General features: G+C 40.0%; 1 protein-coding gene across 1 annotated transcript in view; it reads left to right on the forward strand.

Annotated features, from left to right (window-relative positions):
* NLRC4 (NLR family CARD domain containing 4) overlaps positions 1-18596 on the forward strand; it is a gene marked incomplete at its 5' end in the record, with an annotated part of 48355 nt that overhangs the window by 3902 nt on the left and 25857 nt on the right. Inside the window, 2 exons of the mRNA XM_081253898.1 lie at positions 13286-13546; positions 14632-16626. Of these exons, the coding sequence (XP_081110024.1) occupies positions 13286-13546; positions 14632-16626 (2256 nt within the window). The remainder of the gene's footprint in view (positions 1-13285; positions 13547-14631; positions 16627-18596) is intronic.

Here is an 18596-nt window from a genome sequence, read left to right on the forward strand (position 1 = left end):
CTGAATTGCAAGAAACCTGATATCTGGACAGAGCAGTGACGGGAACCGCTGCTTACAGGACACCTATTATTGATAGGGTCTTTACAGACTTTATCTCAGTTACTCCTTACAACCCTGGAGGAGAGAGGTGGAAAATGTAGACAGAAGTCAAGTGACTTGCTGTAGGTCACGCAGCTAATTGTCTACAGAATTAGGATAGAGCCTCATCTCCTGTCACTGTTCTCTTAACAGTTCAGTGCCCTTCTATAATACTAATTGTGTTAGTCTGCTCGGGCTGCCATAATAAAATACCACAGACCGGGTGGCTTAAACAACAGAAAGTTATTTCCTCACAGTTCTGGAGGCCAGAAGTCCAAGGTCAGAGTGTTGGCAGGTTTGGCTTCTCCTGAGGCCGCTCTCCTTAGCTTGAAGGCGGCCGCCTGCCCCCTGTGTCCTCCCATGATCTCTCCTCAAGGCGTGCATCTCTGGGGTCTCTCTCCGTGTGTCCAAATCTATTCTTCTTATAAGGAGATCAAGCAGATTGGATTAGGGCCCATCCTAAAGGCCTCATTTAACTTAATTACATCTTTAAAGGCCCCCATCTTTAGGTACAGTCACATTCTGAGCTATTGGGGGTTAGGGCTTCCATATATGGATTTCGGGGGGAACACAATTCAGCCAATAATATTAACAGTAACAATAATATGTGAGATTGCTGGAATCTATTGGAGATCTAAGAGCATTCTAGACTAGAGCCTTTTTACTAGAAAGGGAGACAGATAACACCCACTGACCATCGCTGTCCCAACTGCTCTCCTGTTTAATCTTCATAACAGTCCTAGGAGGTGGATATTATCCATATCAGTGTTTCAGATAAAGAAATCAAGACTCAGAAAGGTAAAGGTACCCATCTAATAAGCTGCACAGTGAGGATTTGAATTCAGGACTGCAATGCCAAAGCTCACACACATTTTCCACTTCTGTGTGCTGCCTCTCTGCTCCCATTATATATAATTTTTCTCTCATTTCATCCATAAGTTGTAGGCATGGCTCCATAGACGTGGGTTTATGGGTCCTGAGTAAATTCAGTTCTCTAAGGAGCTCATGTAACCATGTTGAAGAAAATATCCATTTTTAGAATTAGTTCTAAATATTATTTACCAAAGCACAAATATAGGAAAAGGACTTCTTCCATGTAATTCAGTTATTCTCTGGACATCTTGCTTAAGGGTGGGACCTGGGGGGTGTTCAGAGCAATAGCCAGGGTCCAGGGGAGCAAACTGGTCAGAGCCTTATTCTTTATGCCAATGGGTAACAGAATAGACGACCCGAGCTTCGGACTACAGGCAGATTTTCTTCTTGAGAGCAACAAATAAGTAGTTGACTATCTCTGAGTAGGTTTCCTGATCTAGTCACAGATTTCTCTGTGGGTAGGAAGACTATTCAGTATCCAAACTGAATATGAATTTTTAGCATCTTCAGAATCAGCTGAGATTCCTGCCTGATGATCCACGTAAAGTTTTAGTTAATCATTTTAGTGGACGAAGTGACTGGATGGCTAACTCTGGGACTAGTTTATTCTCTTTACATGTGAATATAAAAAACTTCTTGGCCCCTTCCTCTATCTTCTTCCTCTTTTTTCTGTTCTCACTTAAACTCTAACCTAGTCAGTGGAGGACTGATTCCTCCCAGACCCACCCTTTTTTTTCTGGGAGGTGTCTAGGAAGGGAGGGAAGAAACTACAGTAGCTGCTATCCTTTCTGTGTGCCGGTCACTATCCCTTGGTTGAGGACTCCCAGCCTGTCAGGGCTAGAGCTGGAATTTGAACTCAGTCCTGGCATGAAAATAGGCCCTTGCTCACACTCATGAGTTGTCTCAATCCGTGTTTTCAGGCTCTTTCCCCCATGGCTCCTTCCCTATGCTGCTTCCTCTGCCAAGAAATAGCCTTTCCCCTTTACTGCCTGGTGAACTTTGGTTTCCTTTAAGAACAATTCAAAAGTCACCTCTTACAGGCAGAATTGAATCCCTCCATGGGATCCCCCCTACAACACTGACCTTCAAACTTTTATTGACTTCAACTCACAATAAGAAGTAAGACATCACTACCCAGTACCAGGATATACAAATCACTGAAATGAAACTTTCCTGAAAAAATACAGTACATTCTGATAGTTTTAATTCTATTTCATTTTTTAAATTATTCGAATTGTAACATACTTCAATTGATATCATGACCTGCTAATGAGTACACTAGTTTGAAAAACTGCCCTCAAAGAAACTCTTTCTTCCTTTGACAGCTTTTCTTGCTTCTCTCATCTCTGAGGGTCTCAGATCCTCTGGCTCCTTACACAGAGACACTGGGGCCCAGTTCTTTGGTGCCCCATCCATTAGCCATCTAAGTTCCATTTTAATCTCACTTATTTGTCCAGTGATGAAAAGTTTGGCCCTAAGAGCATGACTATTTGTATCTTAGCTGGGTGTACCTAGCATATTTGACATTTAAACAAATCATTTTGTACAACTCCCTCCTTCATATAATTTAATTTTCAATAATAGCCATACAACAAGATTAATGATAGTAATGGCCAAAAAGGAAACTCAGACAGTGACAATTAATTTAATGTGGTAAAACACATGTAACATGAAATTTACCATCTTAACCATTTTTTAAAAATTAGACATTGGATTTTATTTTACTTATTTGTTTATTTTTTTGGCTCGGCCACACGGCTTGCAGGATCTTAGTTCCCTAAACCCATGCCCTCTGCTGTGGAAGCGTGGAGTCTTAACCACTGGACCGCCAGGAAACTCCCCCATCTTAATCATTTTTAAGTGTACAGTTCAGTAGCGGTTATGTATATTCACACTGTTGTACAATCTCCAGAACTTTTGTGTATTGCAAAATTGAAACTGTATCTGTTAAGCAACAATTCTCCATTTCCCCCCCCCACAGCCCCTGGCAACTACCATTCTACTTTCTGTTTCTATGAATTTGGCTACTCTAGATATTTCACATAAGTTAAAGCATACAGTTTTCATCTTTTTATGACTAGTTTATTTCACTTAGCATCATGTCCTCAAGTTTCATCCATACTGCCGCTTGTGACAGGATTGCTTTCCTTTCCTTGCAACAGGATAATCTTTAGGTCCATCCATGTTGCTGCAAATGGCATTATTTCATTCTTTTTATGTCTGAGTAATATTCCATTTTATATATGTACCACATCTTCTTTATCCATTCATCTGTCAATTGACATTTAGTTCACTTCCATGTCTTGGCTATTGTGAATAGTGCTGCTGTGAACACTGGGGTGCACGTATCTTTTCAAATTAGCGTTTTCTCTGGATATATGCCCAGGAGTGGGATTGCTGGAGGATTTCCTTCCTTTTTAAGGCTCAATAATATTCCATTTTGTGTTTATACCACATTTTGTTTATCCATTCATCCATCAGTTAACACATGGGTTGCTTCTGTCTCTTGGCTATCATAATATAATATTGCTATGAATATGGGTGTACAACTTTCAATGAGACCTTGCTTTCATTTTTTTTGGATATATACCCAGTGGAATTGCTAGATCATATAGTGATTCTATTTTTAATTTTCTGAAGAACCACCATACTGTTTTCCATTACAGCTGCACCATTTTATGTTCCTACCAAAGTGCACAAGGGTTCCAATTTCTCCATATCCTTACCAACACTTGTTATTTTCTGTTTTTGTTTTCATTTTTAATAGTAGCAGTTCTAATAGGTTCAAGTGGTATCTCATTATGGTTTTGATTTGCATTTCCCTAGTGATTAGTGATGTTGAGCATCTTTTCATATGCTTTTTGGCCATTTGTATATCTTCTTTGAAGAAATGTCTATTCAAGTTCTTTGCCCATTTTTTAATCCTGTTGTTGTTTTAGTAGTGACAATTTTCTTTTATTGAATTTTGTGTATGTAATCGTGGCAGTAAAAACATACAAACAGAGTAAATATTGAGGTACAAAAAAAGGAAAAACCTATATCGACATATCAGTCCAGGATAGTAATGAATAATAAAATCCCTTCTCAAGCCTTACCTTCTGTACCTTTGTCAATGACTTTAGCAAATTGATCATTTTGTGTATTTGTGTTCAATGGAGTCTTGCCAGAATTGTTAATATATCTTTGATCATAGTTGAATGAAGAACACTTCTTTAAAATTTTAATTTCAAAAAGTTTTTTTCACTTAGGTTGAATGGAATATTATTCAGCCATAAAAAGAAACGAAATTGAGTTATTTGTAGTGAGGTGGATGGACCTAGAGTCTGTCATACAGAGTGAAGTAAGTCAGAAAGAGAAAAACAAATACCTTATTCTAACACATATATATGGAGTCTAAGGGAAAAAAAATGGTCATGAAGAACCTAGGGGTAAGAGGGGAATAAAGACACAGACCTACTAGAGAATGGACTTGAGGATATGGGGAGGGGCAAGGGTAAGCTGTGACAAAGCGAGAGAGTGGCATGGACATATATACACTACCAAACGTAAAATAGATAGCTAGTGGGAAGCAGCCGCATAGCACAGGGAGATCAGCTTGGTGCTTTGTGACCACCTAGAGGGGTGGGATAGGGAGGGTGGGAGGGAGGGAGACACAAGAGGGAAGGGATGGGGGAACAGATGTATATGTATGACTGATTCAGTTTGTTATAAAGCAGAAACTAATACACCATTGTAAAGCAATTATACTCCAATAAAGATGTTAAAAAAAGTTTTTTTCACATGAAGCAACAGAAAAAAAATCTTATTGAAAGTCTTAAACATGATAGTAGGTTTAGCAGAAATTCATAAATATTCTATTTCACATTATGTTCCAGAACTTGAAATAGTGTCCATGCTCTTGTTTCTTTGGTATTGATTGTAATGGCTCTTAAATGTCTCTGTAGTAAAATAAATAAATATAATATTCCTCCTCCTAGAGGAGGCTGGAGCTGGGTATTTCCCTTCCCCCAGGTCAGCTAAGCTCTGTTAATATGTCAGTAGGTGAGGCTCTGGTAAAATAATTGATGTTGAGGGCAGGACTTTTTAGGAAGAATAGAATGCTCTGGGCATAATTCAAAATGGCTACTTTTCCCCTCCCTTTACTGGAAGCAAGAGATTTTTCTCTGATCTACACTATAAGAACCTGGTAGTGCTCCTGGAGGTAAAACTCACAAAAGCATAGGGACTTTGCTAAGACTGGGTCCTCTTGGAGTTTTTAACTCACAGACTTGTCCACACTGATCCTCTAGAAATTCATCAATTACAGTTTAGGGTTTCCTACCTAGTTATGAGATCCTCTGAGGTTTCTGCTCCTCATGGGTTTCTGCTCCAGTAAGTTTGCAATTCTGTATCTGCCTGACTGCGTCTTCAGTTTTGCGGTAGCAGTTTGCCCTACCTCAATTCTCTGATAGATCTAAGAAGAGTTGTTCATGTTCAGTTCATTCAGCTTTAACTTGACATTAGGATGGAGTAATGACTTCTTTACATGCCCGGCCAGAAAGCAGAAGGCAAAAAATCTTCTTTTAAAAACAGAAATTAATAAACTAATTTAAAAATTTATATGTAAATGTCCATCGACAGAGGAATGGATAAAGAAGATGTGGTACTTATATACAATGGAATATTACCCCACCATAAAAAATAATGAAATAATGCCATTTACAGCAACATGGATGGATCTAGAGATTATCATAGTAAATGAAGTAAGTCAGACAGAGAAAGACAAACATCGTATGATATCACTCATATGTGGAATCTAATTTTTTTTTATTGGAGTATAATTGCTTTACAATGTTGTGTTAGTTTCTGCTGTACAATGAAGTGAATCAGCTATATGTATACCTATATCCCCTCCCTCGTGGACCTCCCTCCCCACCCCCATCCCACCCATCTAGGAAGTCACAGAGCACCGAGTTGAGCTTCCTGTGCTTTATAGAATGTTCCCGCTAGCTATCTATTTTACACATGGTAGTGTATATATGTCAATCCTAATCTCCCAATTCGTCCCACCCTCCCCTTTCCCCGCCGTGTCCACATGTCCGTTCTCTAATTTTTTAAAAAAGATACAGATGGGGCTTCCCTGGTGGCACAGTGGTTGGGAGTCCGCCTGCCGATGCAGGGGACACGGGTTCGTGCCCCGTTCCGGGAGGATCCCACGTGCCGTGGAGCGGCTGGGCCCGTGAGCCATGGCCACTGAGCCTGCACGTCCGGACCCTGTGCTCCGCAACGGGAGAGGCCACAACAGTGAGAGGCCCGCGTACCGCAAAAAAAAAAAAAAAAAAAAAAAAAAAAAAAAAGATACAGATGAACTTATTTACAAAACAGAAACTGACTTACAGATATCAGAAACAAACTTATGGTTACCAAAGGGGAAACGTTGTAGGGGAAGGATAAACCAGGAGCATGGGATGTACACACACACACTACTATATATAAGACAGATAACCAACAAGGACCCACTGTATAGCACAGGGAACTCTACTTAGTATTCTGTGATAAGCTATAAGAGAAAAGAATCTAAAAAAGAATGAATATGTGTACATGTATAACTAAATCACTTAGCTGTACACCTGAAATTAACACAACATTGTAAATCAACTATACTCCAATAAAATTAAAATATTTAAAAAATAAATAAAATGTGATTCCAGAGGACAGGCAGCAGTCCCAGTGTTCTGTGTCTTGCACAGCCCTACTGCCCTGAGAAACAGAAATTATATAACTTGTTTTCAATTGTGCAGACTGGGGAGGATTCACATGTTCGGTTTGGTGAACTTCCAGGAAATAATTTTAAGTGTTTATCTAAAGTTTATTCAAACTTTCTTGATCTAGAAGTTAGACAGGAAACCTAGCAGAGAATTGAAATACACCAGGCTCTGAGGAGAGAGAACTCTAAATGTAGGCAGAAGGGTTGAACTGTGACACTCCGTGGCATTCATACCTCGGAAAGCAGGAGGTTCGATTCTAGGGCTTATGTGATTTAGAAGCTGCATCAATATTAATGTTTGCCACCATTTCCTGTTGTTCATTGTGCTGGTTGCTTTTGCTGTGTAATAAACTGCCCTAATACGTCATGCTAAAAAATAAATTAATTAATTAAATTAAATAAAGGGAATTTCCTGGCGGTCCAGTGGTTAGAACTCTGTGCTTTCACTGCTGAGGGCCGGGGTTCAATCCCTGGTCAGGGAACTAAAATCCCACAAGCTGTGTGGTATGGCCAAAAATAAATAAAATTAAATTAAGTTAAATAAAAATAAAATAAAATTTATATGGGAATGCAAACAATTCTCAAAAAGAACAAAACTGAAGGATTTACACTACTCTATTTCAAGGCTTATTATAAGGATACGGTAATCAAGACAGTGTGATATTGGCCTAAGGACAGGCATAAATCAGTGGAAGAGAATAGAGTCCAGAAATATGTTCACAAGTTCAGTGGGTAAAAGATATTCTTTTCAACCAATCATGATGGAAAAACTGTACATCCCTATGGAAAAAAAGTGAACCTCAACTCCTTATCTCACATCATAAACAAAAAAGTATCTCAAAATGGATCAATGACCTAAATGTAAAAGCTAATATTATAAAACCTCTAAAAGAAAACTTAGGTGAAAATCTTTGTGGCTCAGGGTAACAATGATTTTGTCAAGAGGACACAAATAGCATGAATCAAAGAAGAAAAAATTAATAAGTTGAGCTTCATAAAAATAAAAATGTTTTGCTTTTCAAAAGACGCAAAGAAAAAAAGGCAAACCATTGTATTAATCATGTTTTTTACTTTCTATATTTTATGATGCTTTGATACCTTGGGGGCTTTGCTGGCTAAAAGAGACTGCCCATACCAAGGCTAGCTAATTCCTAGAGATAGCAAAAAACTTGCCTGTGAGTGTGCCTTTCATATGCAAAAAAATGAATCCAAAGACCGTATCTTCAACCACCAACTTTATCAAACTCTCACACATCAAGCCAATATTTCCCCTGCCCTAAATCACTCCCAGGCCACCCTTATAGCCCAGAGTCTACTGAAATTATTCAAACTATCCAATCCTAAACTTGCTCAACTTGCCTACCCTGCATCACCTGTTTCTTCCTGTGAAAACTGTATAGAGGCTCTGGGCTAAGCTTTCTCCTTTGCTCCTTCTGCCTCCGGATCAACTCTGGTACTTCCCCATGAGGCCCCATGTGGTCCTGTGTGGCACGGCAGGCCCTCCTTCTCTTGCGAATCATAATAAAACATTTTTCATTGGCATTGACGTCTTCATTTTGTCACTCAGTTATCTCTGTAAATTAAATCCTAGGCACAATCAAAACAACCACAGATGAGTAAAAAATATTTATAATACATGTATTTGACAAAAAATTTGTATTCAGAATCTATGAAGAACTCTTGAAAGTCAATAATAAAAAGACAACCCAATTTGTAAAATGGGCAAAAGATTTGTACAGATACTTCACAAAAGGTTTATGAATGAACAATAAAGTACATGAAAAGATGATCAACATCACTAGTCATCAAGAAATGAAAATTAGGGCCTCCCTGGTGGCGCAGTGGTTGAGAGTCCGCCTGCCGATGCAGGGGATACGGGTTCGTGCCCCGGTCTGGGAGGATCCCATGTGCCGCGGAGCGGCTGGGCCCGTGAGCCATGGCCTCTGGGCCTGCGCGTCCGGAGCCTGTGCTCCGCAGCGGGAGAGGCCACAACAGTGAGAGGCCCGCATACCGCAAAAAAAAAAAAAAAAAAAAAAGAAATGAAAATTAATATTACAAAATGAGATAACACTACCCATTCATTAGAATGGCTAAAATTAAAAAGACGGATAATGCCAAGTGCTGCTGAGGATTTGGAACCACTGGAACTGTTGATTTTATCTCCTGGTAAGCATGTAAAATGGTATGACCACTTTGAAAAACAATTTGGTACCGTCTATAAAATTAACATACACTCACCATATGACCTAGAAATTCCACTTCTAGATTCTCACCCAATAGAAATGAAAACGTATGTCCACAAAGGAATGTTGATAGAAGCTTCATTCATGATAGCCAAAAACTGGACACAAACAAAATGTCCATCAACAGGAGAATTAATAGGTAAATTGATCTGTTCCTACAATGGAATACTGCTCAGCCATTAAAAACGACTGAACTACCAATTCCTGCAAACAGCAAGGAGAATCTCAACAGCATGATACTAAGTGAAAGGAGCCAGACACAAGAGTACCCCCTACATTTGTCCATTTACATGAATTTCTAGAACAGGCAAAAGTAATTTATAGTTAAAGAAATCCGATCAGTGGTTACTTTGATGGGGACTAGGAGGAATGAATTATAAAGGGGCACAAGGGAACTTTCTGCAGTGATGGGAATATTCTAAATCTTGACTGGGGTATTACTGACTTGGGTGTGTACACTTGTCAAAGCTCCTTGTATTTTATTGCATGTAAGTTTTACATCAATGAAATTGATTTTTAAAATAAGGCAGTTTACTACTTAACTGATATAGAAAGGTCTCAAAAATATACTAAATGAAAAAAAAACATGTCAAACATTATGTATAGTGCGTCCTTTTTGGTGTGGGAAAAAAAATAAATACAAAAGTGACAATGGTTGCTGTCCTGATAGTTTCTGTTTTGTTAGTTTTACAGAATGAGGAGCCATTTTACAGAAAGAAGAGGACAATATTGGAGTCATCTTTGACTTCTCCATTTGGAACTAATATTGTCTATTGAGATATAGAAAGCTGGAAAGCTTTTATTCAGAACAAGTAAGTATACTAGAAATCAAATCTGCGTGATTGTAGAGTGTGTTTCCAAATACGGGTGATATTGAGCAGAAAATCAATTCATGCCTTCCTCTGATCAGTTATACTGATATATGGAATGCCCTCAAATATTTTTCTGTGGTTCTGAGAATTCAGTTATAAACATGGTGGCCCGTGTTAAATGGCAGAACCACAGATAAGCTAGGACTTTCACAGAGAGTGATCGTTTTAAAATATTGGTCCCCTGACGTCATGGGAGGCTAGATCCTGGGTTTGAAAGATGGCTTCTGGGAATTTCCTCTTTCCTGGTACATTGTCACACACTTTGAAAGGTTTTGTTATTAGTAATCAGTTCTAAATAATTTGGGACTTATGTGAGATAAAACACATACATTGTCCTAAAACCTCAGGAAAATCTGAAATAATATACAAATTTGGGGGATACTGATTTGTTTAAGGAACATTAAATAAAAGGTACCATGTTCAAGGTCTAGGTTGCATGTTTAACTCTTGCAAGAATGTGATCCTAGATGACTAAGAATATAAGCCCAAACTATCCAATAGGTCTTTTGTTTGTTTGTTTTTGTTTTTTACTATTCCAAACACTTTATTTTTTAAAAATTTTTATTGCAGTGTAGTTGATTTGCAATGTTGTGTTGGTTTCTGCTGTACGGCAAGGTAAATCAGTTATACGTATACATATATCACCCCAATGTTCATTGCAGCACTGTCCAATAGTTCTAATGGTAAATGCTTTCTCACAACTTTTTCATCATGGTGAGGTTTTTCATTTTAATCTGTACCAAATTCATTTATTCAACAAACGTTAATTAATTAACCACAGTTCTAGGCCCTGGGGGTATAATATCAAAACAAAGCATGCTTTTTGTTCTCACAGCGCTTACAATATGGTGTATATTTGCGAGTGTAATTCAGGAATGGAGGGTACAGGGAGAAGGTGGAATAAGGGTAAAATAGACAATAAACAATATTTATGTGAAAAATGATAACACAAATAAAATATAAATAATTGGTAGGTGCAAAATGACATCTCATTATGTTAATTGTGTTTTTATTTCTGTGGGTGTTTCCAGAACACATCTCCTATTTGTAACAGTAATTGAATAAAGACGCTTTTCTTTCTGATCTCTTTGTCAGTCCTGAAGATGCACTCAGGAAGAATATTACATGACCTATCTTTTCATCAAGTCAGCAATTCAAATCTGAGTCCCTTCAGAAGAAGGAAAGTTCAGCTCTGTTCCACTAGAAATTATCTCCTGTTGGAATTTTCTTATATGCTGAGAATATTGTAATACATTAAGATTTTATTCAAGAATCAAAAAAGTACATTTATATTTCCTATATTACCTGAAAGGGTTTTTCCCCTTAGTCCAATTTGTTGCCCCTAATTTCTTCAATGATATGTCTATTTTTTTGCCTATTGAACATGAATGTTCTTTTATACAAGCTTCCTTTTCATTAAACTCTCTGGTTTTTATGGTTGAAAAGAAAAGAATATTGGTCTCCTGCCATCACCTACTCGGGCTTACCCTCCTGGTCAGACAGCAGAGAGATCTGTCAAGATCATTGTGAAGAAACATGGAGTAGATCTAAGTGGTGACCAAAATGTAACTCTTTCCACTTTGATGACTGGGTGTAGACTATGCTATCCAATGCAGTTACTAGTAAGTAGCTATATGTGTCTATTTAATGTGAATTTAAATAAACAAAAACTAAATAAAATTTAAAATTCAGTCGCACAGTAATTTAAATAAAAACTAAATAAAATTTAAAATTCAGTCACACAGTCACGCTAGCCACATTTCAAGTGCTCAATAGCCACATGTGACTAATGGCTCCACTACTGGACAGAGCAAATATAGAACATGTTTATCATCTCAGAAAATTCTAGTGTACAGCACTAGTCTAAACAGAGGTATTCTGCTAAGAATGAATACTGAATGAATAAAGAGCATGGTTTTCACTTAACTACTTGATAAGAGAAGAGTATGGTAGTCCACACTCAGGGAGATACCATGGCTAGTAATAAGAACATCTTACAGTTACATAGCAGCACACTTTTCAAATTTTAAAATATTTTTGTCTGTGCCTTATGTGACTTTATTCAGTCTTTTTCATGAGCCTTTTAAGGAGTTAAAGTATCAATATCTTAATTTTACAGCTGAAGAAATGTCACCTCCAAAAGGCTAGTCCTGTGATCTTGCGGTGGTCTCTAGGCCTTTCTAAGTGACTAGAATCAGACTTAGAGGTTGTCTCCATAGGGAGGATTTAGAAGCCAGGAAAAGAGATGAGACCCCAGAGGGAGAGAGAGAGAGACTCGCTGACCGGCCATGTAGACAGGGATGTGGTAACATTCCAGCTGAGGTTAGCAGTAGAGATCTGCATGGGACAGAGAGAAAGGGGACCTGGGGTAGGATCCTGGGGGTCTGAGTGCCTGATGGTGTAATTCAGACCAGAGATGCCTCAGGGTCTTTGGGAGGAGATATCCATTTGGATGAGTCAAGAAAGATTTGAAAACCAGGAGCAGCCTAGTCCAAGAGGAAAAGTAGTGCCGACAGTGTCTGAGAGTACAATACCAGGGAGGCACTTCTCCGAGCTGGCATGGACTGCCTGGGAGAGTTAGATCTTGGCAAGGCAGACACAGAAACGAGACAGCTTCGTCAGGGAACCTCACTGTGAGAGGTGAGAGAGCTTAAACTGAATACAGATGACTATTTTGCAGTGATACTCTTCAGAAAATACCAAATTCAATGGGAGATAAAATGTGCTACTCCTTTGAGTGTTGACAGCAGAATAATGGCTAAAAATAGTAGCTAACATTTATTGAGCTATTACTTTGTATGAAATACTATACATGAGTTCTCATTACAACTTCATAAGTAAAATACTGTTCTCAACTCCATTGTACAGACAAGGAACCAGTGGTGTACTACAGCTGGTTCTTACTGTTTTGTGAGAACTCACTGTTGAATTTTTATGATTTTTGTTAGCCAGTTGACATACATTGTTAGCTTGAATTTAGCCTCAGTGGGAATGTTTATAACATGCAGATTGGTACGTGCTATGAATTCAGGCCTTTACCCCCAGAGAGGCAGTGTGTTCAACATTTAGCAGCACAGCATTGAAATAGGCTCAAAGAGGTTTAACAACTTGCCAAGGTTATACAGATGGTAGCAAATAGCAGATCGTACGCCAGTCTCCCTACTTGAAAGCGCATCGTCTTACCCCTATTACCTTAGTGGGGACGCTTTTATATCAAGGACAAGATTGCTCACTTTACTTTGTTATCAAAGAAAAAACGTCTTGCTCACCAAGGACTCTGGGGTTAGGAATGAGGGTCTTTACAGAGCTTTTCTTGAGGGCCTGGAATTCAAGCATTTGGCATCTCCATAACTCAAGATAGGTCCAAAGGAAAAAAAAAAAAAAGCATGAACCTAATGCCCTGGCAACATAATGCTGATATGCACATTTTGTATAAATGAATAAATATGTATATTTCTCCCCCATCCCTTCAGTGAATTTCATAAAGGAGAACAGTCAAATTCTCATTCAAAGGATGGGAGTGACTGTTATAAAGCAAATTTTGGATGAGCTATTTGTATGGAATGTTCTGAATCACGAAGAAGTAAACATCATTTGCTGTGAGAAGGTCGAGCAGGATGCTGCGAGAGGGATCATTCACATGATTTTGAAGAAGGGTTCAGAAGCCTGTAACCTCTTCCTTAAATCCCTTGAAAAGTGGAACTACCCTCTGTTTCAGGACTTGCATGGACTTAGTAAGTATCAGTTTGCTTTTAGCTGTTCTACAAATAGAATAAATCATGAAGAAGATCCATAATCCCCATGACAGAGCCTCTGCTCTCCTCCCTCCAATGCTCTCATATCACTGGGCACTGGGCTTTGGTTAGGTTGAGGAAAAGCTCAGACACTCTCAGGAAAACAAAACAAAACAAAAAACTCCCACCAGGTCACTTGATGGTGACGCCAAATAAGTAACTCCAGGGTAAGGGAATAAATGATTTAGCATAGTCTGACTTCAGAATCAAACTGGACAATGAAGGCACTTAAGAAGTCAATGCAGGGCTTCGCTGGTGGCGCAGTGGTTGAGAGTCCGCCTGCCGATGCAGGGAACTCGAGTTCGTGCCCCGGTCCGGGAGGATCCCACGTGCCGCGGAGCGGCTGGGCCCGTGGGCCATGGCCGCTGGGCCTGCGCGTTCGGAGCCTGTGCTCCGCGGTGGGAGAGGCCGCAGCAGTGAAAGGCCCGCGTACCGCAAAAAAAAAAAAAAAAAGAAGTCAATGCAGTAGTGCAGTAGTAGTTTACAACATTCCTTAGTCTGATGAGGACCATCTGTGGACAAGGGGCCCCCAGACTACCTACTCTGTAATCCAAGCACCATGGTAAAGAGAGCCTGACTGACTAAAGAAGCATGATTCTGCTTTTCATGAAATATTAATTTAGTTTTTCTTTCTTTAAATTAGTCAATTATTTCCTGACAGATTTTAATCAAGGTTAAGGCTTGATTGGCTGAAAGTTACCCCTGACCATCATTCTCAACCGTATCCCCACTATTCTCATGCACTTTCCTTAACCCAAACACCGGCTCCTCTCCTTTCCAATCAGCTGCTACAAAATTTGGTGGTGGAAAGGAAGAAACAAGGCAAAAGGGCAAGTAGGGTAAAGGGTAACAGGGAAAAGCAGGAGTAAATATCTGGAACCCTTTCTGCCAGCTCAGAACTGGGGAAGGAAATGAAAGTCACCAAGGGAAGATTCTCAGCCTCACTCCTCCTTCCTCCTCCTGAACTCTAGCTTCTGGGGAGACACAGAATTGGATCCTATTCAACCTCACCTCTTCTCTAACAGGTCTTTTTCATCAGATGTCAGAAGAAGACTTAGATGGTTTGGCTCAGGACTTAAAGGACTTATACCATACCCCATCTTTTCTGAACTACTATCCACTGGGTGAAGATATTGACATTATTTTTAATTTGAAAAGCACCTTCACAGAACCGGTTCTATGGAGGAAGGACCAACGCCATCACCGTCTGGAGCAGCTGACCCTGAGTGGCCTGCTGGACACTCTTCAGAGCCCCTGCATCATCGAAGGGGAATTGGGCAAAGGGAAGTCCACTCTGCTGCAGCGAATCGCCATGCTCTGGGCCTCTGGAGAGTGCCAGGCTCTGACCAAGTTCAAATTAGTTTTATTTCTCCGTCTGAGCAGAGCCCAGGGTGGACTCTTCGAAACCCTGTGTGACCAACTCTTGGATATACCTGACACAATCAGGAAGCAGACTTTCATGGCCATGCTACTGAAGCTACAGCAGAGGGTTCTTTTTCTCCTTGATGGCTACAATGAATTCAAGGCCCAGAACTGCCCAGAAATCGAAGCCCTAATAAAGGAAAACCACCGCTTCAAGAATATGGTCATCGTCACCACCACCACGGAGTGCCTGAGGTACATCAGGCAGTTTGGTGCGCTGATTGCCGAGGTGGGGGACATGACTGAGGACAGTGCCCAGGCTCTCATCCGGGAAGTGCTGATAAAGGAGCTTGCTGAAGGCTTGTTGCTCCAAATTCAGAAATCCAGGTGCTTGAGGAATCTGATGAAGACCCCTCTCTTTGTGGTCATCACTTGTGCAATCCAGATGGGGAAAAGTGAGTTCCACTCTAACACACAAACCACACTGTTCTGTGCCTTCTACGATCTGCTAGTAAATAAAAACAAGCACAGACGTAAAGGGGTGGTTCCAAGTGAGGTCACTCGGAGCCTGGACCACTGTGGAGACCTAGCTCTGGAGGGCGTGTTCTCCCACAGGTTTGATTTTGAACGGGACGACTTGTCCCGTGTGAACGAGGATGTCCTGCTGACAACGGGACTCCTCTGTAAATACACAGCTCAACGGTTCAAGCCGAAGTATAAATTCTTTCATAAATCATTCCAGGAGTACACAGCAGGACGCAGACTCAGCAGTTTATTGACGTCTGAAGAGCCAGCAGAGGTGACCAAGGGGAATGGTCACTTGCAGAAAATGGTTTCCATTTCAGACATTACATCCAAGTACAGCAACCTGCTCCTGTATACGTGTGGGTCATCTGCCGAAGCCACCCGGACTGTTCTGAAACACCTGGCATCAGTGTATCAACATGGCAGCCTCAGTGGGCTTTTCGTCACCAAGAGGCCTCTCTGGAGGCAGGAATCTATGCAAAACGTGAAAAGCACCACTGTGCAAGAAATTCTGAAAGCCATAAGCATCAACTCCTTTACAGAGTGTGGCATCAATTTATTCTGTGAGAGTATATCCACATCAAACCTGAGAGAAGAATTTGAAGCTTTCTTTCATGGTAAAAGCCTACATATCAACTCAGAGAACATCCCTGATTACTTATTTGACTTCTTTGAAAACTTGCCTAATTGTGCAACTGCTCTGGACTTTGTTAAACTAGACCTGTATGGGGGAGCTGTGGCTTCGCAGGATAAGACCGCGGAAGACGCAAGCAGGATCCACATGCAAGAGTCCTCAGGAACCTACATTCCCAGCAGGGCTGTGTCTTTGTTCTTCAACTGGAAGCAGGAATTCAAGACATTGGAGGTCACACTCCGGGATTTCTGCAAGCTGAATAAGCAAGATATCAAATCCCTGGGGAAAATATTCAGCTCTGCTACAAGCCTCAGGTTGTCCATTAAGAGATGTGCCGGCGTGGCTGGAAGCCTCAGTTCGGTCCTCAGCACCTGTAAGAACATTCACTCCATCATAGTGGAAGCCAGTCCCCTCACCTTAGAAGACGAGCGGCATATCACATCTGTGACAAACCTGCACACCTTAAGTATTCACAACCTAGAGACTCAACAGCTACCAGGTATTGTAAACATCAGCAGTTTACGCTATAATCAAACCTGGCTAGTTACTGTGGAAATATTAGATATTATTTGTTTTGCTTGAAATTTTCTAATAGTTTCTACTAGTGTCAGGACTTGGAAGGGAAGTGGAAGGGCTTGGGAGAGACTTCCATGTCGGGGGGAAGGCTGTCAGATTGGGAGGCCCTAGGAAGGATTCCCAGAGCTGAAGCTCTGTAGTCTGACTGAATAGCTATGTAGTATATATATGGTAAAGTGTGTGTTTCTATGTTTGTCCGTGTTTGTATATAGTAGGTTAAGCTTGTCTTCTGTGAACCCTCCCTCTTGTCAGCATCTCTGTCTTAACCCAACATTCACTGCTTTCCTGCCAAGTAGCACCCCTCCTTCTTTGAAGTCTGGGAGGAAATCCAACCATAAACTAATCACCTGCAGAAGCCGGTGGCTAACTGTGTCACTAGATTCTCATCTAGGAAATTGCAGCACATCCAGCCCCAGCCCCAACCCAAGTATCATTCATTTTGAAGGAAGATTTTGGGAACAGTTTTTGTCGAACATGAAGAAATTCCAGACTTCAGACACATACATGTGGGGTCAATCTTTCTGGGTTAAGGGGAATTTCCCCCAGATTCACAATAACACTAAAGGTGAGTGTCTCCCTTACCTGTGTAGTCCAACCACACCTGTGTAGATCAGTCCTGTTGCCCAGAGCAGGGGCTGCTGGGTTCTGTGAAGCTATGGGTCGGAAGGAGCCTTGTTCTACGGGACTGTAATCTGAGATTCGTTTTCATCCACAAGTGGTTTCCCATTCGGCTCTGCCTCACTTGTCACCCTGTAGAGGACATTTTCTATCATTTTAAGAATCTAGAATCTTTTGTACATATAAGCTTTGCAACCTGCTACTAAATGCAGGAAGGCCTTCTATAAGATTCTGGATAGTCACTCAGACTTTATTAGACTACATTCTGTGTGAGGAGGCTTACCATCTTCTCTTGATGGCCATTCGTTTGTGCTGATATTGCAAACCGGTCACTTACATGCTGAATTTGACCTACATATAATTAAAATTTTTCATTTTAATGTTTGCCAATATTTTGTTCTTAATATTTTAAATTTATTTTTTGAGTAATATATTTACATGGTCCAAATTATAAAACAATCTATGATGAAAAGTCTCCTTCCCTTCTCTCTCCCCTAGCTATGATTCTTCTCCCTAAAGGAGTTGCCACCATTTTGAAATTGGGAAATATGTGAAAATACAGGTTTCTTATTCCTCTTGAAAATTATAGATTTGACAACTGCACTTGGTAACAACTGGCTAGAGCTTCATGATCTGCTCCTACACTCTTTGGAAAGACACATAATCTCCAGTTGGGCACAAAGCCCATCTGTTCTACTTCTTGTAATAACATCATCTCCCTGGCTCTCTTTGACATTTGAGTTTGCAATCAGCACTTATTTTTTCTTATAGCTAGAATCTAGTCACTACTGAAAGACATGTCAGTTATTTCCAGTTTGGGCAATTATAGATAGAACTACTATAAACATTCTTATGAAAGTTTTTAACGTGAAAATAAGTTTTCAATTCACTTGGGTAAATATGTAGGATTAGCGTTGCTGAGCCATATGACAAGTGCTTGTTTAATTTTTTAGGAAACTTCCAAACTATTTTCCACTTTGTACATTTTACATTTTCAGTAGCAATACATGAGAATTTTAGTTGCTCTGCATTCTCACTTAATGCTAAGCATTTAGTATTATTTCTATTTTTCTCTTTTTGTCATTTTACAATAAGAAAAAAAAAACACCAGACAATACCAAGTGCTGATGAGGATGTGGAGCAACTGGAACTCTGTGTATAGTGTTATATCATCAGAGTTGGCTAATAAAAGTTGAAAATTCTTCATGTGCTTGTTTGCAACTTAGTGAAATGTCTCTTCAAGTTTTTACCCATTTAAAAAAAAAGTATTTATTT

This window comes from Mesoplodon bidens, assembly GCF_964165515.1.
Source record: "Mesoplodon bidens genome assembly, chromosome: 14".
NCBI lineage: Eukaryota > Metazoa > Chordata > Mammalia > Artiodactyla > Ziphiidae > Mesoplodon > Mesoplodon bidens.